Below are 25,810 nucleotides of genomic sequence, written 5' to 3'. Positions count from 1 at the left end.
TAACATCGTTGACTTCGATTCACGTGATTGCCGCGAATCAACTTTTTACCAGACCCATCGAAGCGTGACGCGTCTGAACGATTTCGCTAGTTTCCTATCTATATGTTTAGATATCTATGACGTGACAGTTCATTATAGCTTCGCTCTCTTGGTTTACATAAACATTGTTTCTACCTATTTGGGAAGAATATTGCCCCTGACATTATGGCTTGTGTTTCCTTTTGCCTAAAGATTCGCTTTGTATACTACTACACTTTATACAGTAGTTGGATCTACCAGTTCAAATTATGATAGAGATAGTAACAGAAGTAAACCTTCATTTTTGACTACATATAGATTTTCTGTTTACAATACAGAAACGTTTAGGATGGGTTCTGTTTCACGTGTTTTTCTTCAAGCGGATGCTTATTTGAGTTGCATAACCCATGCTTTGTCAAACGAATCTGAAGAAGTCATGGGACTTTGCATTGGAGAAATGGTAGAAAAGGTAAACTTTCTGTTTGAGCTGTAATGTTATATTAGGAAATAAAATAACAAACCTTTGTTTAATATTTTGCTAGTAATTTGTTTTGTAAATTGTTTATAAACAGTTGGTGTGAAATTTGACAAACTGTCAATGTTAATTCACAAATAAAATATGTCATTGACAGTAATGGAAGTTTAGTTAAACGAGTGACAAATATGTGCATCGAGGTTGTTTAGTTTAGATGGCATTAATTGTTTACATTGTTTTGAAGTTTTCGCTCCTATTTTTTCCTACCTTTTATTTGTGTTGATGAACAACACCAATTTCTGGAGGCGAGACATTTAATCGTAGCCGATTCGTAGGTTGTAAATTTGTAATATGTGAAAAAAATGTTGTTTGCGTTTTCCTGTGTATATTATTAAGATTTAACTAATTGTAAGTTGTAACCAGATCGACTTTGCTTCACTGTGCAGCTTATCCGTAAGTCTAAAAAAACAAATGTGGTCATCTTTGTTTGTTTAAGCTGTGGTGTCACCTCTCTATATCTCCTGTCAACCTATTTACGCCCCAGGCAGAAGGGTCTACTTTTTTTATTCAAATTTGTCTAACAGATTCGAACAATGCAGTCATTTTTTTATTTGTCCCCTGTTAAAATTTGGTAAACAATAATATGTATTGGGAGAGATAAAACATAAAGACATAAGTGGCAAAGATTTTTGTAGTTTGCATTGTTCAACATTAAAACCATGACCAGTTCTATGGCACTTATTTCTAGAGAGTCAGTTGGACTCTTTAGTTCAATGGTCATGTACACATTACACAACCAATAAACAAGAAAAATCCCACTTTCACACATTATTTCCTTGTGGCAAATGTGATGTTGCTATCTATTACATATGTTCTGTTGCAGCAAATGTTTTTTTGCTGGAGACACATTTTTTACCAGTAATGCAGGTATTCATTAATGTTGTTTTTTTTCAACTAAAGTTAAACTGTTGGTGTGTAACAAAACCTTTTTTTACTACATTTTTTCATTGCCATTAAGCAAGGATAAACTTCTTTTTATCAGAAATTTTCTAATAAAACATGTGAGTTTAAGATAAAACAGATATTAAAGCTGTGGTTTTGCACCACTAAATCTGCTTACAGCAACACGTTAATTATCTAAAAACCACCAAGATTTAAATACAATGGGTTGAATCTCAACAATGTACACTTTGAAAATGTTTTACTACAAACAGGGAAATTGCCACGATTAATGCCAGGTTAAAAAATTGACATAAAACAACGTCAAGTGATTAATGGCAATCGTGTAGCTTTTCTATTTGAGATTGCGTTGAAATGTTTTCTTTTTGTGTGGAGGATGGTCTTTTCCAGTTCCGTTTTGTGGAGATTTTGTCTGAAATATTTTTCTGCACGAATCCGCCCTGATTTTTATATAAATTATTATTGTTCAACCTCAATACCATTTCTAGGTAACAGGTTGCGAAATCCATATAAGTGCCGTCATGTTGCTTAGAAGGATGGATAAGAGGAAAGATAGAGTTGAAATTTCGGTGGAACAATTATCAAATGCATCAACACACGCTGAGATATCCTTTTTAAGTTTAAAAACGGTTTTATTCTATCTATGTAATGCAACAGGTTTGTTTAGTTTTAGCAGGTGTTGCTGAGTTAATCAACTCTGTAAGTACAAACATCCTTAGTAGCTATAATCTTTAAGTTTTAAATTTGGTACACATTCAGATTCTGACAACGTAGTTTGACACATTAAAAAAATGTTTTGGTTGCAACACAAAAATTGCGTTTATTATTTGGATTCATATGTCAACATATATTTATGGTTCAACCTAAACTGTCAGAGCTTTTTTTTTCTCTAAATTATTTTTATAGGTCTACTCTATATTATATTTGTTTTCTTAACTGTAAAAAAAACGAACTAGCGAAGAAAAGTGGCAAACCACTTCGAATTGTTGGATGGTATCATTCACATCCTCATATTACTGTTTGGCCTTCCCATGTTGGTAGGTTATAACAACATCTGCATTCACTATCTTACTATAAATTAAACCCTGGGTAATGTATTAGATCCCCGAAAAACATAATAAATGGAAATTGAACGGTGCCTAATGCTAACAGTATAGTAAATACAAAATGTCTTAAATTACAACTACAAGTTAACAAGTATACTAAATGGTTGCATTTCAGGTCTAATAGGTTTCATAGAATGATCAAGAGATGCCTACAGTGATAATACATTTTTTATTTTTGTTTACAATAGATGTTCAGACGCAAGCAATGTACCAAATGATGGACCAATCATTTGTTGGTCTTATATTTTCCTGTTTCAATGAAAACAAAGCTAACATGGTATGTTATTTCTGTTTCTTGGTATTATTTTTAAAGGGGTTGGTTAAACAGAATTCTTCAATATATTTATGACATATATACTTGTATTAAATATCTACAGCAAACAATAGAAGCAACATGTTTTCAATCTGTACGAGAATCACCTGAATGGGATGCTCCTCGGTAGGTTTTACATCTTATTAATTTTCAACTAATATTAAAATTTATAATGTTTAAAAAATACTGTGGTTCCTGGTTTTTATTGTGTAGACAATTTTCATTAGCTACACCCTTAAGTATACCCTAGATCCAGGATATCATCTTTTTTTTAATTTCTTTTTGTTATTGTTAAAAAATTTCGTAACATCATACTACAATAAGTTCAGTTGTATATTGTGTCTAATTTATTCCGGTATATTTTGTAACAGCAATGCTCAAACTTAAAAATATAGATAATGACCAACAACTTTCTGCTAGTTCTCATCTCTTTTCTGTGTTAAAAAGAAATGACTTTTTATTGTAATTAAATCGATAAATTAATATTATTTTAATTAGTTTCTATTTTTAGATATCAAAGAATAGAAATCCCTACGCAGATTGAACGAGGAAATACAGTGAGTCAGTTCAATTTTCAAACATTAACCAATCTTCCAAAGATATTAATACAAGAAGAATCGGAGATGTATGACAAAGCATGCGGGTAAGTATATGTGTACAAACCTCAAGTTACCTTTTTTTAAAGTGCAACATTGCCTAAAACAGAGTAAATGAATACTGCCTATTTATCAGAACAATTACAGAATATAACACTGGTGTTCTATTTCATGCACCTTGTACCTGCTTATAAGTTGCTGAGTATAGTATTTTGTAGATGTAGTTTTTATTTTTTATGGCCTGAAAAGACTGCTTAGTAACCACTGAGTTGAATGAATTATCATTAATTGTATATAAATTTTAGTTTGTTGCTACAGAAAACGACTATACTTCTTCAAACAGATACATTCCTATTTGTATAAATATATTTTAAATTAAACTGTTTATCTGAGACAGGTCATGTGGTGATGGTGTAATGACACAAATACATAATGCGTCGGTTCATGCACAAAGTTTGTGCAATATAACGGAAACTATTACTTCTCCATTGCTGCATGTTCTTGAAGCTACAAATAAAAAACATGAGATGGAGTTAGAGAGAATCAAACTAGAGAATGAAGAATTAAAACAACAAATTGCTGCGCTATCAACGGAGCTAGAAATCGAAGTATAAATTAGAAGTATAACATGGCAGGTAAGCTTGTTTCTCTACATATATGAATCTGCACTGTATTTAGTAACGAAAATATGTTTATGATAATAAATTATCCAACGTATATGTATATACGTATATATGTATATATATTAAAATCAATGTATAAATATACATATATACTATAGCCTATATATTTATGTTATTGAATGAGTTTTATGATCATGAACATATTTTCTTTAATAAATACAGTGCGCATTCATAATAATAAATATGTTTGTTGTATTGTATAACTTCTGCCGGTATTAATATTAAAATACCATACCAACACAATTTTTTCACTTGTTTTTTATTAAGTAGTCTAAACAAGAGATCCAGCAACAATTTCATACATTCTTGCCTGACATGGCCTGTACAGTTTAGGTTTAACTTAACCAAAAGTATTACTCAATCTGAGCAACAATAGTTTTTCCTCTATAAATTTAACTCTGACTTTTTTTATTTCAAACAAAGAACATTTTTTCAAATCGCTGGTAAGGTAAAACACAAAAAAGAAATAATAATATTTTGCTGCAGAAGTGAGCCTATCACGGCGTGATGAATCATATTTCCCATTTCACATGAAATATCACTGTTCATGAAATGATGTGCCTGAGAATATAAAGAAGAGAATCAGAAAACATTGATATATTTTACACATCAACATTCCTAGTTCCAACTTTCAACATATTTATCACAATTAAAATTTGTAGTTCCAACATATTTATAACAACTTACTTGCATGGATTGCCACAAACTAATCGTGATATTCTGTTCACAAACTCCGACGTAAGGGATTCAAAACCTTGAGATATCACAGTAATATGTTCATCAATTGGTTTGCTCACCATTCCTCTCATCTGGTTGATATCCAACCGACCCCGGCTGTTCTTAATCCCGACCACGTTTATCTGAAATCAAGAATTGAAAAGACAGTTAATTTAGTGTTGTGTCGGTTAAACAATTAATATGTACCAACTTGCACTTAAATGTAAACGTTAATATATGATGCCGTTTTAAACTTACATCTGCTCCCCTGCTTTGCAACAGCCGCGCTGGTTCAATGACGTTATCGTGTGAAACACCGTCCGTAAAAACAAGAACAATGTCTCGCACGTTAGGTCTGTTGCCAGGTGCGTTTAAACTATGATTATAAGCGTGTAGCAGTGCGTTTCCCGTTCGCGTACCTGGTTAGGAAAAAAACAGTGGTTGACCGATACCACGACATACAGTTCAGGTCAAGAAGTAACTTACCCGATCCGTTGTACGGAATTTTGTGCACTTTAGTTTTTAGTTCATCAAATGTATCGATCTCACCAAGAAGAACTTCCGTGGCTGTGTCGACTCTCTAATTAACATTATCGTTGTATCAACTGTTAGCATTTTTCTGCAGTCTTGATTTATTTATGCCGGTCATACTACTTACTTGGTTATACCTGAAGGCGCCAACACGCATAAGATCTCTGCCTATGGTAAAAGAGCCAACGATTTCTGCGCAAAATTTCATCAACTTTTTCCAGTTCTCGAGGCCCACCGAACTTGAGCTGTCAAATATGAGCACCAGATCAAGAATCGCGTATGGTGGACAAGGTCCTGAAATTCATTTTTTTAGAAAAATGTGTGTATTTTTATTAAACTATGCGTACTGGAACAACAAGCCTGCTCTTCCGACCAAGTCCCATCACCCCTGCAAGATTTCGTTCCTTCGCCGGTCATAACGAAACCACGTGATTCATTGCACTCTGCACGACATTGGCTGAATGCGTAGTTGGAGTTTGAGCACGTAATCATGCCGCCATGCAAACTGATCGTTTCTGGGAAGCATTTAATGCCTGGTATGGAAGAACAAGTCAACATCTGCATATATGGGTTTTAAACATATGAAGTCACCAACGTTCACATCGTGGGGGTTTGGAAGTCCAACGCGCAGTTCTGGCGCAAGTGATAGTTCCATTGCCAATCATTCGATATCCAAGGTTGCACTTAAACGTACAAACGCTGTCGGTGACGTCACTGTTGGTGCAACTTTTTGTTCCGTGTGAAGGTGTGTACAATTTCTCCTTGCACCTGATTACTGGGGTAAAAATCAAAGAAAGGGTTGAAAGGTTACCTACAAAAAACAACTACCATGTAGTACTGTGGGGTAAGATGGGACACCTTTAACACATAATATCCAAATATATCTAGTTTTAAACAATTCACAACGGTCTGTTTAAGTCGTGAGGATTGTTTTATATTTCTTTTAATGTTTTTTTTTGTTTACTACCAAATGGGACGAGAAAATAGAATGAAAAGGTATCCCACCCTACTACATGTTGCAAGTATACTATGACTTAAGCGGAAAACAAGCCTCGTAAAATAACCGACTCTGTGGCACAGTTGTTAGTGCGTTTGCTTCTAGACCAGAGAATATAAGTTTGAGGCTCAACTCGAATAACACCGTAACATTTCTGTTCATCCATAAAAAAAAACTTGAAAAGGTGACCTGAACTTGCCCCATGCACTTTTTTATCTAAATCTGTATGTCCCGTAACAAACATATTAATTTTGTTTGGTAAAATTCTTAAAAACTTTTACGGTAGTCTTGTTTACTATTATGGAACAAGCCCCTCACTTTTCGTGGAACGCCTTAAATACCAACCATAACATTATTGATACCAACCTGTCAATTCTTTAGATACTTTATTTGAGTAAATATTCATGAATTGGCACAGATCAAGCTGTCGCCTCGGTCCAGCCATGCGAAAAAACATTTCCTCTGCTTTTTTTCTACCGATGCTACCTTTTGTCACCATGTGCATTTCATTTCTTAGAAACCAATAAAATTCCCAGAACGAAATTTTACCATTACCGTTCCTATCGGCCACCTGTGATTAAGTAGATATAGTCAAATAAGATAACAAACAACATGTCATCAAGTTACCAGCTTCTTTTCTTCAAGCCACGCCGACATTGCTTCGGTAAACACACCGAGTGTAACTCCAGTTTGCCTGAAATTGTTCTGAACATTAAGTAGAGATGCAAACACTGATTTACTTTTCATTCCCCGACCGGAGGATTGTAAATCTGCCTCCCATGCTTCAACAAGACCATCCTCATTTGCATCGAACCGGTTGAAATAATCCAGCATCGCTGAAAGGAATTGTAAATGTCTTGCATTTTGTGCCAATGTTACCGTTTTATTCTTAAAATATATGATGCCTATGGCGTTGCATTTTTATAAGGAAAGATTATACAGTAGGGTGGGGGAAGATGGGACTACTTCTTCTTACCCGGCCCATTTAGTAGTAAACAAAGGACATTCAAAGTATTAATTAACCGGATCCTCACGATCGACTTCCATAGACCGTTGTTAATTGTTTGAAACACAATCAGGATATTTGAATACTTTGTGCTATAGTATCCCCCCTTACCCCACTGTATACTACATTTAACCATGGTAAATCCAACATTAGTTTCTTTACCTTTCTGGCAAGGCGGTGTTTTTCTTTCCTTTCTTTCTCCCACACAATCTTGGTTCTTGCAACATCTGTAGCAGCGCTGTGGGTTTCGAACCCAGCCATGATAGCAGTTCATTGAGTTCCGCCGTTCATTATTAATACAAGCAGCTTCTTGTTTGCAACCAGCGTTGATGCGGGTGTGACTGTACACACCGGTTGAAGGATTACGTTGCTCGTAACGCACTTCGGTGTAACAGACCTGAAAAACAAAGTGTGATGACAAAATTATGAGTAATTTAACAAACTAAAGTCAATCTTTAACGTACGTGGTCTCTCTGCCAACATTCTTCTATTCTTCCCTCTGCATAACACGCGGCGAGTGATTTGCTTGATCTGCAGTTCAAACACCTCAAACCTAAAGTTTTACATATAGTAGGGTGGGGGAAGACGGGACACCTTTATCGCATAATATCCTGACCGTGTTTTAAACAATTAACAGCGGTCTATATTAGATTCGTTAGGATACGGATTTATAAATCTTTTATTGTTATTTGTTTACTACCAAATAGGACAAGAAAATTGAATAAAAAGGTGTCCCATCTTTCCCCACCCTACTATAGTTAAAACAAATCTTTGCGGATTACCACACAAAACTTACCTGCTATGGTAGGCACGATATATACAAATGCTATTTTAATTAGAAAAAGCGAGCTCCCTTGTAATTTCATGTCTCAAATAAATAGGAATATGCTTCGAGTTGATTAATTTATGAATGAAGTATGTTGAACCAGCAGCGTCTACTATTGGTAGTATTTCATACTGTACCTACATCTGAAAATGTTAACAACACAGCACCCAAATCTTATTGACTAAAGTTGTAAACGCTTCCTGTTGTTTTATAGAACGTATATTACTTGGCCATGGGCCATGTTCTAATCAACTTTATTGTTTCTTAGCAAAGTAGTCGTCAGAGCACTGCTGAAGGTCATTTATGCAATAAACCAAGGTAGTTATGCATACTTGAGACGCTAACGATTTTGTGATTGTTCCAAAAAATGTTCAGGTCGAAGTTAAGTGCACGTTCAGTACTGCAAAACCGTAGTTAGTACCTGGTTATATTACTCTCTAAAGCAATGTAATATATTTAACAAACAAATGTTATATAAACTGCCCTTTTAAATGATTTTTTTTATAGTAACACACACAAAACACCAGATGGTTACCAGTATATAAAACGCGTGAAACTATTAATGCATAATTCGAGGGTAAGATGGGACACCTTCAGCAAATACTATCCAAGTATCATTATTGTATTTTAAAGAACTAACAGCGGTCTATGAGAGCCGTGAGGATAGGAGAAAGGAAATGAAAAGGTGACCCATGTTCCCCCACCCTATATGTTAAATCTGAAAGTTTGAATATAACAATAAAGTAGTATATGAATACATATACCGACACAGCTATACACCCTCCATATTCTGTAAGCAAGCCACTCTAGATACCTTATAATACGCTTCCACATGTTTCGAATTATAAACCTTAGCACATCTGTCTTAAGTTTTCAGTCGAAACTTAATCATTTTATTCTCTAAACTAACTCCGCTTGCTAGGCACCCTCTCTATTTTTAATGCTTTAGTCCATCTTCAAACACATATATATTAGTGCCGGAAGACGGAACAAACTTTCGTAGTTTTACTTTACTGGGTACCGCCTAGAACACGTCAGTGATAATTTGTGTTAAAAGAAAAAAAAGTGGAAATGTCAACAGTGGAGATTTATTGCAGCAATTCTATTTTCACGTGTTTTTTGTACTTAAACCACAATCTTTTAGTTGTACGTGTAATATTTTATATTTCCTATACAATATTACCCATTACAAGAACAAAACGATTTATGTACAGAATTTATATATTACAAATACGTTATATGTATCACTTATATTTTTTCGCAAACGTAATAATAATAGTAGGGTGGGGTAAGACGGGACGTGTTTTTATTCTATTTTCCCCTCACATTTGGTTCCGTAGTCCCGCGGCTATAAATAAGCTCTGTTAATTGTTCGCAACAACACAAAAAGTATAGGAAAGAGCTACTAACAGAGTCCCATCTAGCGCCACAGTACTATATAGTAAGGTGGGGGAATTTGGGACACTTTCAGTACTATTTCGCGTCCCATTTGGTAGTAAACAAAGAACATTCAACGAAATGTAAAAAAGTCGTATCCTCACGACTCCCAAAGAACGTGGTTTTTGTTTAAAACACGATCAGGATATTTGCATATTATGCGCTAAAGGTGCCACATCTACCCCACTACTATTTATAACATTTGATATACGATACATAATAAAGGGATTTAAATTAAAAACGACCAGCCCATCAGGCGAGCGGTAAACGGTTTTATTATGTTCTGTTTCGTTCGAGCTGAAAACCAGCAAATATCGAATCGATTATATGTTATTTGGACGCGGTCGCTTCGTTTACTGCGGAACTAAGACCAAAACACGTCATGACTACTGTAATTAATGAATATGCATTTTACTTATTAATTGATAAGTACGTAAAATCGTTTGCTTCGATTGCGAGTTATGGCATTATACGTATCGGTAATAACAATTTCTTTAAGTTTTGTTGACTTCAAAGAATCTAGAGTTCAGACTCCAGATCGAGACCGTAGGTAACTACCAAACATGTGCAAATATTATTTACATGTTTATTAGTTTTTCGTTTGTTAGTAAACAAAAGGTGTTACGTAAATCTATACAAGCAAAACTGACTTTACTTTAACGGTAATAATAATATCTTCCAGTAGGTTTGGTCGAATCTAAAATATTTTCCAAAAGGTTTGTACATATATAGAATGTTAATACAGTTTCAACCCAGATTATGTAATATACGGAGTGTGGTTTTCTGCTGTATACGTAGTAGTGTGACTGTGTGTGTGTTATGTAATACAGATACAAGCTTTAAACAAAACCGCTTGCTCTTATACTGTCACTTGCATGTCGGCTGCTTCTGCTTTTGTGGCTTCGGCTGTGGCGGCTTGGACTATTTGATCGACTGCTGGAACCGCTGCTTGAATGTTCATCTCGTCTGTTGGAGTACTTGGACCGTTTGCTTTTAGAGGATGACCGATAGTAGTCAGGTCTATGATCATATACTGCCTTTTCGACCACAGGTTCACTTCGGTAAACGGTAGGCTCTGCAATGCACGCGTCGCTTTTTATATTTAGGCAGCAGGGTTGAGATAAAGAGGTACATTTAAAACATTAGGGCCTTCAGTGTAATATTTATATATAAAAAAGCAAAAGAATTACCTGGATAAGAATGATTTTGTGCCTGTAGTTTTGCAGGATTGTAAGAATAAGTGTTGGTACTGTCTGCAGGTTTATTGCAACAGGCGCAGCAAGTCATCAAACAGCCAGCCACCAGAGCAAATAACATGGCAATCCAGCCAACGTACAAACAAGCACCGAGTGTATACTTGAGCTTTTGAGTTTGGTAATAGGGCGAATAATATTCCCAAACAACCTCAGCAGCGTACCAGGAAACACATATACCTGTTAGAACTCCTGTGAATCATAAAATTGTTTTGTTAAAACAAAAGTTACCGGTGGCTATATATCAGTACTCATTATCAGTATCCATCATAATTGTGAACAAGCTATTACGCAACGATGTGACATGAAAAAACACGATTCTTCAATGTGAGCAGACGTATTTATGACGTGTTTTATGACGTAATGTTTACTGGAGAAAGCCGTTGGTTGTCAGCTTGTGAGTTTATTTACATTGAATAAACATTCTTAAGCAGAAAACGCGTAGGTGGAATTCAAGTCTTTCATTTCTATTTTATAGTTTGTTTCAAATAAATTAAACATCGTCTTTAAACCATTTTTTAACCACAATATGAAACTATTCCTCACCGGCCGCAATGTGACATAATCCACCAATGATCACGATCCATCTTTTAGCTTTGCTTTCCTCATCCACAACACTCGCACATCTCATCCCAAGCACTGAACACACGACACCACCAAGAGATGCGATGAATCCGATGATCATTAAGGCACGAAATGCATTCAAGTATGCTGAAACAAGTTACAATAATATTACAATCATCATATACTCAAGAATATAAGTGAAAAATACACATTTTGACTACGTTTTTTCGACAACGCATTTCAAAACATACGCTGTCGTACAGTTAAAAATCTTTTAGCTGCTGCTGGAATTCAGTTGCTGCTCTAGTAAATACATAAAAAAAACTCAGCTTTCGTTATGCCGCCATTTCCTACCCGGCAGTCCAATCAACGACACATCAAACGTGTCGCAGTTCCAATAAGCATTTGAATACGAGACGCATCTGATCCAGATTCCTTCTCTTGCTCGCACCATACTCATATTTATCTCAGAGGCAACGACCGAGTTAATTCGCCACTCAGGTAAGATCAAAATTATTAACATCATCAGAGAGGAAAGCACGCCAAGTACAGCGGATATGTTGATTAAGCCATAACTAACAGCTGCCATCTTTAACTATTTACTGTATTTTCACTTTCGGTACGGTTTATCTTGAAGCAAGTCTAAATAAACACAATAACTACTTTCCACAATCTTCGTTAATGATGTGTCAGATAACCTATTTAATTCCTAACTGTACATCTCGTCACCGTTTCAATACATTAACAAGAGTTGGTCGGCGTACATTTCCTTTCCATAGTAAATATTTAGTTTAGATTATAATGACGTTCTTGGTTACACGAAAAACAAAACGCTCTTGCAATACATTAACGTAGCTTCAGTTGCGCTATTTTAAATCATCCGAATCTAGTAATCATTAACCTTGTAGATTACATGATAAATCTCCTCGAGGTTTTTCGTTGCGAGATATATATGTACATTAATATCGGCTTCCTATATATAATATACTAGGATGCGGGAAGATAGGACACCTTTTCATTCTATTTTCTTGTCCCTTTAAACAAAAAAAAAACATTCAAAAAATTATAAAACCATACATTCACAACTCCTATAGACCGTTGTTCATTGTTCAAAAAACGATCAGAATATTTGGATACTATGTGCTAAAGGTGTCCCGTCTGTCCCACCCTACTACAATTATTTAAAAAATATTTTTATAAAATATTTTGTGCTTGGCTACTATGGCAACACAGATACATGTTATAACATAAAGAGTGACCATCGACTAGAGCTGACCACACACACACGTAATACCAACACCTGGCATATTAGATTAAAATATAAAATTGAACCGTTCTGTTTGCTTTGCAATCTGCTTTAAAATATACACGAATATTGGTTTCGTTGGAACAGTCAAAGAGAAAACCATAATGGTGTCAGATTCTTTACTTACTGTAAATGGTACCAACATATCCTGAATTGAAACCGTTAGATGTCGTCCCAGCGCCCATAAACGCAGTCATTTGGTAGCACTGACTAGTGCCTTGTCCGCCGCCGGACTTCACGCAAGTTAGGAAAAGTCCTTCGAATTCCCAGATGTTGGTAATTGCAGAAACTGACCCCCAATTAGCCGTCGTCCTCCAGTAAGGGGCACCAAGCACAAAGGCGAACATGACCAGAGATAAAAATGCTAAACATGTTGATGCAGTACGAATACCGTTTGACGGCACACCAGCAGCCTGGTCGTTGTCATACGGATTGTTGGGGTAATTCTGATTATTGTAATTCGGCATTTCTACACTTGCTTTATGTTTCACCGTGTTAAAATACTAACTTTCAATTTTCTAAGTAAAAGAATGTTATTTTATTATTTAAAAGCTTCACCTTCCGTTTAACCTGCTTTTGCTTTATATTTGAATCTAATCGATTAACTGATAACTTTAAAACCTAACTTTCTAAAACTTTATATGCGCTGTGTCAAAGTTATATCCTGGCGTGTGAATAAGAAAGGAGAACTAGTTTTCTACGGAACACACCTACACACCTAGTGAGGAAAATAAATCTCGTATCCGGGAAACATCTTGAGGTTACGTCACGGTATACCATCATTGTATTTACATACGAAGCGTATATTTCACCAGTCCTGTACTGTTTTTAAATAGACTTTCTCCCAAAAATCATCTTTACAGAGAAAAAAGACCACAATCTTTACAGAGAATATTTTAAAACGAAAATAGCTAAAACCAACCTAATATAGCACCCTATATGCACAAACCGAAGTCTATACGTCAAAGAAAATTTGCAGTTTATATCAATTTAAAACTTACTGTACACTCCTATTGCAAATGCGGTGTTTATTCCCGAAGCACCACCGTATCCTCCAGTTCCGTAACCAGCGAATGTGGGCATTTGATAACATTGATCATCTCCTTGCATGCCAGTACTTTGTACACAGGTTAAGAATATCCCTTCAAATGCCCAAATGTTGGAAATAACGAGTGCACTGCCCCAAGTTGAAGTAGTTCGCCAATACGGCGCAGCCACGCAGAATATAATCATAATGCAAGCAATGGAACCAAGAGCAAATGAAATATTCCGCAGTGTGTGGGATGTGGGACCCCTTTCTTCCTCTTCATCATACGGATCGTTCTTTATCATTTTTATACCTTTGCTAAATGACTGAATATCTGAATATATATAATCTGGTACAGTTTATTTCATAATTTTTTATATTACACATTGACGCTTTTTTGTTTTAAACTTATTGTTTCACACTCAGCTCCTCTCACCAATACGTTAGTTGATAAAACAACTTCTCTAAGTTCTGTCTATACTAGTTTCGCGGAAATCTCAGTTTAGTATGAGATCTATATTTTATTTGCTGACAAGTTAATTGCGATGACGTTACTTTACTTACATGGTTTCCATCTAAAATAATGTTACTGGGCAACGGTTCTCTTTACCGTATGTGTAGAATGGATGTTGCACAAAATAAATTCTACAACCTACTCGCCGTGTGTTGTTTATAGAGATAGCAATATTCTACCAACATACACGGTTAATGTTTTTAAACAATTTAAACCAGGTATATAAATAGGCCTGGATTACGTAAATAATAATGTGCCGCAAACATGCAAAAACGAGTGAAAGATGAATATGTCGATAAAATGTGATGGTGTGCATAAATTATAGCCTGCCTACCGTAAACATCAGATCCGTTGCTGTAGAGACTTGGGACCAAACCAACTTGAATACATTGAATTCTTCCAGCAGAAAACAAGCAGTTCATCCACATGCCTTGGAACCCATATAACGTATTGTAGATTTGAAGTGAATCCTGGGATAAAGTTTGCTTCCAGAATGGAGCAGCAAGCACAAATGCAATCATGATCGAACTTATTCCACCAATTACAGCCATCAGTTGCTGTAGCTTTTGTACAAGCAAGTTATCCATATTTCACATCATTAGGACACGCTCCTTTTTACTGTAAAATATAATCAATTAAAGTGCAGTAGTAAAATTGTGTACGATCTTCTAAGTGCAACTACTTTTCTAATAGCTGAAGAGAACTAAATTGTTTATTTTTATCCAATCAACAAGATTTTTATATAGGCTGATGTGCAGGATAAGGCAAACTTTACACTCTGCCTAATTTCTGAATATCGATGTTTTGTGGCCTGACAAATGTTGTCAGAACTAAATCTTATTCACTTCTCCGCTACGCTTATTTACAGTAGTGGGCCCGTACGCCCGTCGGTCAAATAAAAAATTCTGAGTCGTGAGCGAAAAACTTTTTTACCGCGTTAGGAAACATCTGTAACTATCCTTGAAAACACATTTTAGAAGGTTATATAAATACCCGTATTTATGCGTATTAATTCCAACTGTATTTGAACTTGTCAGAGCCGCGGTAGTCATTATTAAACAAATCAAAAGATATACAGCGTCACCTTGCGGTCTTGGCTTAAAATTGTTGCGCAGCACCACCTTGTGATTGGTCAATGTTTGGCGGGCAAGTTGAAATAGATTTTTAGGAAATAGCAGTTGATCATTGTTAACACTGTAAATGTAAACAAATGTTTAAATATAAGAAATCGACGTATTTCTAAATACTCTTCATGTATTCTACTTTTTATTTTGCACAGGTTGCGTACAACCACTTACAATTTAAGTACGACAGTATCAGTTGAAAAAGAGTTGCCAATACCAGCTTATCACGGTATATAAAAAATAGGTCTGTTTGTTTAAACACTAGTACTGCTCGTTTATATGACGAAATGTTCTATGGAGATGAGCAAAATATGGCCACTGATGTATTAGGTATGACGTTGTTTTGTAGTAATTATTATTTTTGTTAATGTGGTAAATCATATTTTATTTGTTTGTATATCGTAACCGTTTATATATTAGCTTCAGATTCTACGAGAAACAAAGCTTTGAGGGGCAAACAACTTGGAGTTGTTTCATCTTTTCTAAATTCATTTGAACATAATCAATCATTCCCAATGTTACCGAAAAACAAAAAGGAGAACAGACTTGCCAAAGGATTGAATAAGTTTACAGGTACATAGAATAAGAACTTTATTTAGCCTAAGCAGGGTGGGAAAAGTAGTGATTACCTTACATGAATACGATGCAGAAATAATTCAATAATTATATATTAATCGATTTAGAAATCAAAATCCCAATATTATTGATAAAACGATCCAGTGTTTGCATTACTCTATCTCCGTTAAGCAATGTGGTAATAAATCAGGGATTTAATGCGCTGGAATAAGTGCTGTCCATCGCATCGAAAAAATACATGAACGTAAACAGTGGAGACAAAAAATTGGGGCGAAAACAAAGTAGATAAGTTTAATGGCAACTGTGCGTCGCTTGTTTATAATTATTTTTACTCTAATGTTGATTAAATAAGTAAAATATCACCCAGCGTAAAACGCAAATGTTTTATGAAGCAAACACACTTTAATTCTAACACATTAAATGCATTCAACCATTGTGGCAATCGTCCTCGCATAAATTGCTGCTGTGTTGCATTTTATGTTGCTAATAAGTAATATTCAATATGTGAATTGGTACTATGTCGAATTTGTAATTATGATGCAAGCGGTAAACCTGTGGTGCAACCAAAGCTAAACTCCAAAACTCCAGCATTAATTTTTACATCTTTCCATTTTCAAGGAAAAGAGTTAAATGCTTGTACATATTCCCAAGATCATCTCGCAAATTTCAACCCTGCTGATTTTCCTTCAGTTGATTTGGAAAAATCTTTCTCTTCCTGTATTTCTAAAAGCAGCTCCAGGTGATCATATTACCTTTTTTGTTTGACAGATTATGATTTGTTTTTTTGGGTAAAATCTAGCTTTTAACTTTAATAAATTTCTTTTTGCAGTTGTTAATATGTTTTAAAGTGGGTAATTTTCTATATTTTTAAAACATTAAAATGCTTTAAAAGGAGGTTTACAATGTTGTAAATTTAAAACTCAATTCTGAGATAAATGATACAAGCAATTCAAATGTATTAAAGTAGTATATTATAGAACACATTGAAGGTTAATTCTCAAACGTATGCAAAAGTTCAAGTATGAATATGTTTTAATAACATGGGCAAGCAATGCGATTTAGAAACAACCTTAAATTTCTGCATTCTTAGGAATTTTTGTTTGTGGTAAAGTGCTACAACATAATCCTAGTATTGTATTTTCAGACCACACTCAAGATTATCATTAGGCGGATCATGGTCTTTCAGCAGTTTTATAAACGCATCAGACAAAATCAACCCTAGTGATATTAAGCCAATAAACAAAGCAGTGTTCACCATAGATGCTGAAACTTCTCAGGTACCTGATAAACGTCAAACATTTGTTCAGTTTAAATTTATTTTGTTGCAATCTTGTGTGCTTGTGTGATCCTTATTATCACAAAAACGGTAATCCTTTAGCTGGTGGCCACCTGAAATTTTGGTTTCAAAATGTTTCTTAGGTCTCACTGATACCCACTGTATAATTTTTTTTAAAAAAAAACTCGTGCGTTCATGTCGAAATTAAACTTTAAAAATGCGCGAAAACATGCTTCGTCACCGTAATTCGTCTGATTTGCAGAGGGTTAACGATTTATTACGTCACAATTGCGGTCTGTTTCGTCACAATAGTGGTATATTACATAAGTTACAGGACGTTATAGCCTTGTTTTTCCCCACTGTTTTAATGTAGGAATCAAACGTAACAATACTCATTTTATGACGTAATAATCCAACCTTGGTTTAATTCATAGCGGCTGGTGTGGAAAATACGGTGCCGCAAAATTATACAGTGGGTATCAGTGAGACCTAAAAAACATTTTGAAACCAAAATTTCAGGTGGCCACCAGCTAAAGGATTACCCACGAAAACTTCAAACTGATGTTGTTTTTAGTTAACTCAAAGATATATTGCCTGCACTTGGCAATTTTTCTGCAGCAGGCAATTACTGCTACGAATAGCAATTGATGTGATGACCTTTAGACTTAGCAAGTATGTCACATTGATTTGTTTTTATGTTTTTACAGATCTTAACAGCGAACACGAATGCTTGCATTATGTTTGGATATAATGGAGGTTTTGTGAATGTGAAACTAACGAACTTGTTAAAGAAACCGTCTCCCGGCAAACCTGGAAAAGAAGCTCTTTTACGTGATATACATGATGTGGAGGGGAATGAGGTGGTCATTGCTGGCAAAGTTGTAAGTCAAATTTTTTCATTTTTTGTGTTTTGTAATTTTTGGATTAAAATATTTATACTTAACTTGGGTTTTGAATTTCGGGCATACTTGTCACATTTCACCTTTTTTTCTATTGTTTACATTACATCGATATTTTGTTACCGTGAGTATCTAACATTTTTTTCTGTCGGTACTACCAGGCATTAGGTAAACTAAAAATAAACATCTCTTGTGATAAAAATGAAAACTTATTACACTATTGTTTTGTCTTCTTTATGACGAGCCATCATCAGGGTATGATGACACAACAAACTAAACACCTAATTTTGTTGTTAGAATATTCATTGTTTACACAGATGGAAGCAGTGACAAAACAAGGCGATGTATTCGCAGTATCAGTGTGGGCACGTAAGGTTGAAGCAAACACTGAACAACTTCGATGTCTCGTCATCTTGCAACCAGTTGTTCGGGTGGTTGGGAAGTTTCAATTCAATCAACAGGTATTTACTGTTTATTAGTTTAGTTTTCGTTATCGTTATCTTAGTATATAAAGTAGCATAGCCAAATTCATGGTCACAGCAGAGCTCAAATTAAATCTATAAAATTTTCTTACATGTTTGTATGTAATATATATATATATATACTCTTTTTTAGGGTGACATATTATCTTGTGATGTTAAATTCGGCCACATTCATGGATACAGTGACAATACATTGTTGTCTAAATTGAAGTTGCAACAACTGATGCCTTCATATGAAATGCCAACTTCTTCGCGATTAAGCAAGGTATTCACATTTTACATATTTTCTTGTTGGATTTATCTTCTAAACTATTCTAAATAGGGTGTACGGAAACAACAAGTTACAAGTACGACCTTAGATGGTCAAAAAATACCAATCTTGGTTTACATCATTGATCAAACAGAATCTGATACTGACGGTAAGATATATTTTATTATTTTTTAAATTGTTTAATTGTTGTTACTCTTGTTAAACTTACCAATTACCATATATCTACATAAATTTATTTATCTTGCTAGCTACAGTGATCTACTCAGCAAATGTGTGGTATTTTACCGACATCAACGGAATCCTTGTATGTCATCCTTGTGGAAAGATAAAACAGATCAACACCAACTTTTCACTTGCTCTCATGGGATATACTGCCAGTGAAATCTGCAATAAGGTTTGGTCAAATAAATTGGTTTAATTGTTACAGTACTCCTTTTTAGTATTTTTCATATGGTAAATTGTTAAATGTTTTTAACATTGTACTTGGTAACCACTAACCACTAACGATGTCACCAAAAATAAAATATTAATTACTACATACATACATTACATAGTGCATAGCATGTGTAATAGGGAATAAACGATTCGTATACTGATACAATTATGAATTCATTTAATTTTTGTTTTAATTTGGGTGTGTGATATTTTTGTCATACAGAATATAAGAGATGTGTTGCCGGACATTTCCTCCTCAGCGGAACCATGTAGCATCAAACTCGATATAAGCGATGATGAAGTTGCTTTGGTGAAGGCATGTAGTGAAGACAGGTAGTTAATAATTAGTAATATGGTGATTGCAGAAACCATTGCTTCGCTTTAAGAAATCATTTTTTTTTAATTATATTTTCAGAACACCAAACGAACAGTTTTCAGCCACACTTATAGAAAAGCTTTCAGAGAATGAAACTTTGCAAACTTCAAGGTGAGGGTTCACAATTTTTATTAATTTTCGAGCGCTGATAGAAACTAAATCCATCTAATGCTGCAAACTACATCCACATGTTAGGTGGTGCACACACCTGCGTAAACAAAGTGGTTTTAAGTTATAATTCCATTGGTCATGATTGATTGATAGATGATTTAGGAGGCGTATTACGTGACTGTTACTCTGTTCTGGGTAACGCCGTAACTACAATACTGCACAGGTCCTAATAACGCAAATACGTCGGTGCTCATCTGGGTAAAAAGACCCAACCGCCTCACTGCTTTCCTAGTGAAAGTTTTTAAAAATCAGCTTATCTTTTTTTTGGGCTACGAAACTGCACCTGGAATATAGTTTCAATTGGTAGTTGAAGTAATTTGAAATAATGTGTATTCTCTATTGTTGTAAAACATTTCTGCTTATCTGTTTACAGCTGTGAACCATTTGAAATGATCTCGAACGCTACTGCAGGAAATCAACAAGTGAGCAGTTTTACTCACATTGATTTTACGTTGTCTGAAAAACAACAAAGTACGGCTGACCACATCAATTCTCTCCTATCTGGAAGTTGCTCTGAATCTCTGCGTTCTGATGTTGATCATAATGGTTCAAATATTCCATACAAACATGACTTAGAGGGCAACAGTTCATGGGTGGAACTGACATTGAACGAAGGAAATCCTTCAAACGCAAAAGATAAATTGTCTCAGATAAATGCTGCGTTGAATGGAAGTTTACATTCACAACCAACAGGTAAAGGTTAAATATTTCTTTAGGTTGACAAAAAATTAAACAGAAAACCAATTTTTCCTTGGTTTAATAAAAAAAGCAAACCCTTTAATAATAACAAATTATTCTAAATTTTGGTGCACATATATATTTAGAGATAGCTGTTTAATTGTTATTATGGATATTATATAACTGCACTTTAAAGTTTAATTTATTGCTGTATACTTCCACCTGCATATCTGTTTTGGTGAGAATCCGTAATGTGTATGTCTATATGTTTTTTGCACTTTACAATTTAATTTATTGCTGCATTTGCATATGTGTTTTGGTGAGAATCTGTAAAGTGTATGTTTTATCTTGTTTCAGTCAAAGATAAAACTAGGAGTCCAGATTCAGCCGTTCATTCGTCTTCAGAAACAACAGAATCTTCATCGACCCAGGAAAATAAAGGATCAACAAAATCTTCGTTCTCAGATTATCATTCACGTGATGGTTCACCTGCTCATGTGTTCAAATCATCCGCAAATACATCACAACTTGCCAATCACCCGAAACCTAACGCACTCTCAAAGATGATCAATATAACGTCCACACCTATCGATGGCTTGCTAAGATCAGAATCACGAATGAAATCAACTTTGGATCTTCCACTTGGTATTTTCAGTGGTCAACTAAGACACAAGAACAATACCTTAATACGTAAGTTGTGTAATATGTGCTTAGTATTAGATGTTTTATTTTAATTTAATATAAATGAATGAATGAATGTAACTTCTTTTATCCTTGCATGGCCGGAAAACGACAGTCATTATAACACGGGTTTAACACCTGGTCCAGCTTACGAGTTACCATGTATGTTACTTTGTGGGCGATTATTTTTTGGGAGATTTTTTGTTTTTTTTTATGTATGACACATATGACCATTGGTGTCAAAGTTCACTCTAAATTCTCTGAAAATATATGCAAAGCAATAAAGCATGTCATACAGATTCTATCATAGAATATTTTTACTCAAACATTCTTTCTTTATTTTAGCTGTTACGTATGAAATCCAAAATGATGAAAATGGTCAATTGTTTTATGTTCGAATAAGTTTTACAACAAATTACTCCCATGATCTCAACCAAACATTAAGCAGCAGTTTCAACTCAACACTTCCTTCATTAAATGCTTCTGCAGTTAGTGGTATGCTCGATTATGTAAGTCGATTTTTCTGTCTGATCTGACCGGCCTATAAACTTAAAACGGTTTGGCTCTTTAAAAAATTGGTTATTTTTTAGAATGTTCAAGATTTCCGTTTGACTATAGCCCTACAGCGCCATAAACACATAGAAAGTAATAACATGCAACTTGTAATAATATCCAAGTACCAATAATATACAGTTTTCAATTAAATACTGACTAGTGACTTCACTAAATCCCTTTTAATCCGATATTGAAGTTTACAACATGGCCTCATGGAGGGGAGTTTCATACCATTTGCTTTATAAATATAAACAAAGGTTGTAGGATAAATAGATTATAACATTTAACAATAAATGTATTAATTGTAATTACTAACTGCCAATCTAATAGTTACAAATGTGTTCTGTTAAAAAAAGATAGAAAACTCCTACAACAAAACATAACAAGAATTCGATAAGTGTGTTTCAAGCTGTAATTTATTTCATTTTTAGTCACTAGGTGCTGCTATAAAGCAAGCAGCAGAGCAGCGAAACGGAAATGTTTCACATGAAGTTGAAACACCAGAGGGCAATGAAGAGTTGAACGCAATGCAAGGAAAGTTCAAAGAGTATTATGATGTCATAAGGACAATTGGAAACGGAGCGTTTGGTTTTGTTCGAATGGCAAAGAGAAGAATAGATGGTAAAAAGGTAAATGAATCAATTGCATTTTGTAAGGAATTACGAACACACGTAACTTTAACTCTTAACATACAGGTTATTGTAAAATTTATCAGAAAAGAGAAAGTTCTGGATGATTGCTGGGTGGATGATTATGAAAGAGAAGCAACTATTCCACTGGAAATATCTTTGCTTTTCAAGTTAGTGAACTCACAAATAGCAAATGGTTTAAATAACCTAAAAGTATTGCTGTTTTTACCAACATTATTAAAGAATAAATGCAAGTCCTCTTACTTACATTTACTGGTATAATATTAGTGTTCTGTTACATATACCTTGTGCCTGCTATCTAGTTACTTCGTCTGTAAATTTGTGGGTTGTTGTTATATTCTGTCTCACAATTTGTACAACCCCCAAATATTGGGTTGGACTAATTACCAATAAGTGTCTTGCCTACATGTTAGCAGCATTAGGGCCTTGGACCTAGATTATTTGGTTATGATGCCAAGACCCAAGACTAACCAATATTCTTAGCATCAGATAAAATATAAATTATATCACAACAGGTTCAACCATCCACACATTGTAGAAGTTCTAGAGTTTTTTGAGAACGAGAATTTCTTCAGCATGATAATGCCAACGCACGGAACACAAGGATTTGATTTATTTGAATTTATTGACCGTGAACCAAAGTTGGATGAAGCTCTTGCAAGTTATATATTCCGTCAGGTGAGTTAGGGGTTGGTATTGCCATCGGGGTAATGAGCCAATCCTGGCCTAAATCCTAGGACCCATTGGTGCCACGCTGCGGGAACTCACCCACATAGAATAGAATATGGGGTGTCACATGTCACCAATTTCCAAAATGTTTTTTTTTTAATTATGGTGTATATTCCCTAACATTGGTTATCTCCTGTTTCATGTTAAATTATTTTTTTCCTTTTTTTTCGGCACAAACATGAATGATTTTATACATTCAATTATTTAATAGAACTCTAGGCACAGTGTCAACAACGTTTGGTCTTTTTTTAAATTAGAAAGACTCCCATCTTAATTATTAAAAAAATCTTTTTTGGTTGTATTGTTGGTGCCATGTATATAACATAATTTTAATTCCCAAAGTGAATTTTTTGGCAAATTTATTTTGTGTTTTAACTCTTCAAGTCAAGAATGCTTTTATCGGGATTAATACGAAATTATCCGGAGTATAAATATTTTAAATTCCAACATACAGAATATATGCCATATTTCTAGACCTCCTTGGTAGTTTAATTGTAAATTAAGTATAATATAGATTCAATTTTTGTTATGTGAGTGATACATACGTTAATCTTGTTTTTGCTTGCAGGTTGTTTCTGCTGTCAACTATTTACACCAACAAGGTGTAGTTCATCGGGATATCAAAGATGAAAATGTCATTATTGATGAATGTTTCCACTGTAAACTGATTGGTAAGTAACATTTGAATCAAACAACGCAGTTAATTAAAGTTGAGCATCTCCTTCACATATTACTGTAGATTTTGGAAGTGCTGCGTTCTTTGAAGATGGTAAAAAGTTTTCAACATTTTGTGGAACCATAGAATACTGCTCTCCTGAAGTTCTTCTCGGTAACAGGTAATTTAAACTTTCTTTGTTCGCGTTTGAATAATATATCTTTTGGGCAATTTTTTTTTACATACCATTGTTTCAATTTTCTAATTGACTTCTTAAACTGAAAAAAATAATAGAATGTTTATATGTAAGTCTTCGCTTGTTGATATAAAAGTTAAAATGCTACAAGGCCTTCAGAATCTAGCTGTAGCAGTTTAAGTATGTTGTATTGTTCCTTTAACACTCTATTTTTTTTAATTTTGCTGAAATGGAAATTGTTATTTTAGCTATAAGGGTCCGGAGTTGGAGATGTGGGCACTTGGTGTAACTCTATACACGCTGGTTTTTGGTGAAAACCCCTTTTTGACTGCGGAAGATACAATTGAAGCGATTTTAAAACCTCCAAATCGATTGTCAGATGGTAACATAAGCATTATATGTCGCTGTTTAAGTTTCAATGTAATCATACTACAATTTTGTAAAGCCTTTTTGGCGTTTTATTGTTTTATATACATTTTATACAAATCCCTGTTTCTCTAAATAAATCATGAAATATTTATATGGTACATTAAACCTAGAACTTTTGGGCAAATAATTAACCTTATTTTCTACAGAATTAATGTTTATAATACAATGGCTACTTCAACCTGTACCCGAGCACAGATGCACAATGTATGATCTATTAGAAGACCCTTGGTTAAATATTATAATCGACCCGAAGGAGTATAAATGGGAAGATGTGGTCCCTTCAGCAGGTATAATAGATAGAAAATGAGTTTTTTTTCCGAAGTTATGTTACCAACAAGTTTGCATGTTTAATACCACGGGTGCAGCACTATGTGTATAAGCCACTCCATATGGTGCACATTAGAATACTTGTTTTTCGTAAGTCTTGAGTTGATGCAAAAGGATAAAGTTATTATTACATCTTAGTTTTTAAAAACTTACTGAATGTATTCAAATTATTTTTTTCTTTTAGGACAAAAAGATGTATCTTACAACGGTGCAATTAAACCCAAAATGGATGATGATTGTGTTGAAGATTTTGATTCTGACGATAATGAACCACTAGCTAATCAAGTAAAGTGTTGGGTAAATGAGCATAAGAAGTTTGGATTAAAACATGGAAAAATGGACCCATCTGGTTTGGATAAAGATGAAAACATTTTTCCACTTACACGATGCTTGGAAAATATAAACCTTAATCATTCCATTTAAATTTCACTACAGCAACAGTGTTACTAAAACTGATAGAGTAGGTGCAAATACCCTGATTTGCTGTATATTTTTATAAGCCTTCTTCTAGTTTTTTGTATTTTTTTATGTTTTACCTTGTAGAAATATTAGGTGCAAAAATTAAAGGTATCTTTGAAATTCGGATTATCTGCCATTAGTAATTAAAACTGTTGGTTGTAGATTTTTACAATTTAACAAACTGATTTGGGAATGCTGCATTATGTATTTTGAGTTGAAACATTTCTTCATTAAACCGTTTGTGAACGAAGTGTTACTGATCTATTATAGAAGTACTGTGAAATGTTTTATTTGTATAGTGACAAGCTGCCGTTTCGATGGATCATGTGGGTGTGAAATATTTTATTTTCGTACCCATTTGTGTACTTGCGTACAGGCGCAATAAAAACCATTGATGTCTTAACGTTGATAACTTATAATAGATTTATAATTGCTATAAAATGCCATGCACAACGTAACAATAGCAGAAGACGCTCTAAACGAGTAAAGTTTTGTTTGTATAATTATAGGTT

General features: G+C 34.4%; 4 protein-coding genes across 8 annotated transcripts; 2 read left to right on the top strand and 2 right to left on the bottom strand.

The window, feature by feature from the left end:
* The first annotated feature begins 127 nt into the window (after window positions 1-127).
* Window positions 128-5,125, top strand: LOC149741724 (lys-63-specific deubiquitinase BRCC36-like). The gene is made up of 8 exons (XM_089889374.1): window positions 128-487; window positions 1,942-2,058; window positions 2,403-2,490; window positions 2,748-2,836; window positions 2,937-2,998; window positions 3,384-3,515; window positions 3,866-4,103; window positions 4,638-5,125. Exons 1-7 carry the CDS (start codon window positions 368-370, stop codon window positions 4,080-4,082), a joined length of 825 nt encoding a protein of 274 aa, XP_089745500.1. The 5' UTR covers window positions 128-367; the 3' UTR covers window positions 4,083-4,103; window positions 4,638-5,125.
* Window positions 4,543-9,188, bottom strand: LOC149741723 (uncharacterized). Its single transcript, XM_089889366.1, has 12 exons — window positions 8,199-9,188; window positions 7,867-7,955; window positions 7,565-7,799; window positions 7,024-7,232; window positions 6,763-6,967; window positions 5,995-6,174; window positions 5,747-5,932; window positions 5,527-5,693; window positions 5,355-5,448; window positions 5,127-5,287; window positions 4,839-5,011; window positions 4,543-4,712 (listed from the first exon to the last, which is right to left on the bottom strand). Exons 1-12 carry the CDS (start codon window positions 8,266-8,268, stop codon window positions 4,697-4,699), a joined length of 1,785 nt encoding a protein of 594 aa, XP_089745492.1. The 5' UTR covers window positions 8,269-9,188; the 3' UTR covers window positions 4,543-4,696.
* Window positions 9,189-10,237: 1,049 nt separating this feature from the next.
* LOC149741722 (claudin-4-like) lies at window positions 10,238-14,934 on the bottom strand. 4 transcript variants are annotated; one of them, XM_089889369.1, is made up of 4 exons: window positions 14,664-14,934; window positions 11,465-11,629; window positions 10,856-11,110; window positions 10,238-10,740 (listed from the first exon to the last, which is right to left on the bottom strand). In XM_089889369.1, exons 1-4 carry the CDS (start codon window positions 14,914-14,916, stop codon window positions 10,505-10,507), a joined length of 909 nt encoding a protein of 302 aa, XP_089745495.1. In that variant the 5' UTR covers window positions 14,917-14,934; the 3' UTR covers window positions 10,238-10,504. The 4 variants fall into 4 exon arrangements, with proteins under 4 accessions (XP_089745495.1, XP_089745494.1, XP_089745493.1 ...); XM_089889368.1 differs by lacking the exon at window positions 14,664-14,934 and adding an exon at window positions 13,790-14,192; XM_089889367.1 differs by lacking the exon at window positions 14,664-14,934 and adding an exon at window positions 12,916-13,324.
* A 653-nt stretch (window positions 14,935-15,587) lies between these two features.
* LOC149741721 (PAS domain-containing serine/threonine-protein kinase-like) lies at window positions 15,588-25,701 on the top strand. Of its 2 annotated transcripts, none has more exons than XM_089889365.1 (22): window positions 15,588-15,783; window positions 15,874-16,026; window positions 16,648-16,768; window positions 17,174-17,306; window positions 18,013-18,186; window positions 18,522-18,665; window positions 18,820-18,951; window positions 19,009-19,105; window positions 19,212-19,351; window positions 19,616-19,725; window positions 19,808-19,879; window positions 20,313-20,632; window positions 20,975-21,307; window positions 21,644-21,807; window positions 22,285-22,482; window positions 22,549-22,652; window positions 23,019-23,181; window positions 23,801-23,903; window positions 23,972-24,068; window positions 24,332-24,465; window positions 24,659-24,799; window positions 25,024-25,701. In XM_089889365.1, exons 1-22 carry the CDS (start codon window positions 15,741-15,743, stop codon window positions 25,260-25,262), a joined length of 3,315 nt encoding a protein of 1,104 aa, XP_089745491.1. In that variant the 5' UTR covers window positions 15,588-15,740; the 3' UTR covers window positions 25,263-25,701. The 2 variants fall into 2 exon arrangements, with proteins under 2 accessions (XP_089745491.1, XP_089745490.1); XM_089889364.1 differs by having other exon boundaries at window positions 19,206-19,351.
* The last annotated feature ends 109 nt before the right edge of the window (window positions 25,702-25,810 follow it).

Source organism: Ciona robusta, chromosome 1, assembly GCF_009617815.1.
Source record: "Ciona robusta chromosome 1, ASM961781v2".
In the NCBI taxonomy this organism is placed as follows: domain Eukaryota; kingdom Metazoa; phylum Chordata; class Ascidiacea; order Phlebobranchia; family Cionidae; genus Ciona; species Ciona robusta.
Note: the sequence above shows the minus strand (reverse complement) of the source record. Positions and strands in the feature narration are given on the sequence as shown.

What these genes read in the sequence shown, in the direction of transcription:
- LOC149741723 (XM_089889366.1), bottom strand. Translation starts at nt 8,268, where the DNA reads ATGAAATTACAAGGGAGCTCGCTTTTTCTAATTAAAATAGCATTTGTA. An exon ending in CAAACCCCCACGATGTGAAC is followed by an intron (nt 5,933 to 5,994) that starts GTTGGTGACTTC and finishes CTTCCATACCAG; the next exon opens with GCATTAAATGCTTCCCAGAA. An exon ending in AGAGCAGGCTTGTTGTTCCA is followed by an intron (nt 5,694 to 5,746) that starts GTACGCATAGTT and finishes AATGAATTTCAG; the next exon opens with GACCTTGTCCACCATACGCG.
- LOC149741722 (XM_089889367.1), bottom strand. Translation starts at nt 13,255, where the DNA reads ATGCCGAATTACAATAATCAGAATTACCCCAACAATCCGTATGACAAC. An exon ending in ATATGTTGGTACCATTTACA is followed by an intron (nt 11,630 to 12,915) that starts GTAAGTAAAGAA and finishes AACTTGTTTCAG; the next exon opens with CATACTTGAATGCATTTCGT. An exon ending in ATTATGTCACATTGCGGCCG is followed by an intron (nt 11,111 to 11,464) that starts GTGAGGAATAGT and finishes TATGATTCACAG; the next exon opens with GAGTTCTAACAGGTATATGT.
- LOC149741724 (XM_089889374.1), top strand. Translation starts at nt 368, where the DNA reads ATGGGTTCTGTTTCACGTGTTTTTCTTCAAGCGGATGCTTATTTGAGT. An exon ending in ATGAAAACAAAGCTAACATG is followed by an intron (nt 2,837 to 2,936) that starts GTATGTTATTTC and finishes AAATATCTACAG; the next exon opens with CAAACAATAGAAGCAACATG. An exon ending in ATGTATGACAAAGCATGCGG is followed by an intron (nt 3,516 to 3,865) that starts GTAAGTATATGT and finishes TATCTGAGACAG; the next exon opens with GTCATGTGGTGATGGTGTAA.
- LOC149741721 (XM_089889364.1), top strand. Translation starts at nt 15,741, where the DNA reads ATGTTCTATGGAGATGAGCAAAATATGGCCACTGATGTATTAG. An exon ending in ATTTCTAAAAGCAGCTCCAG is followed by an intron (nt 16,769 to 17,173) that starts GTGATCATATTA and finishes TTGTATTTTCAG; the next exon opens with ACCACACTCAAGATTATCAT. An exon ending in CTTCTTCGCGATTAAGCAAG is followed by an intron (nt 18,952 to 19,008) that starts GTATTCACATTT and finishes TATTCTAAATAG; the next exon opens with GGTGTACGGAAACAACAAGT.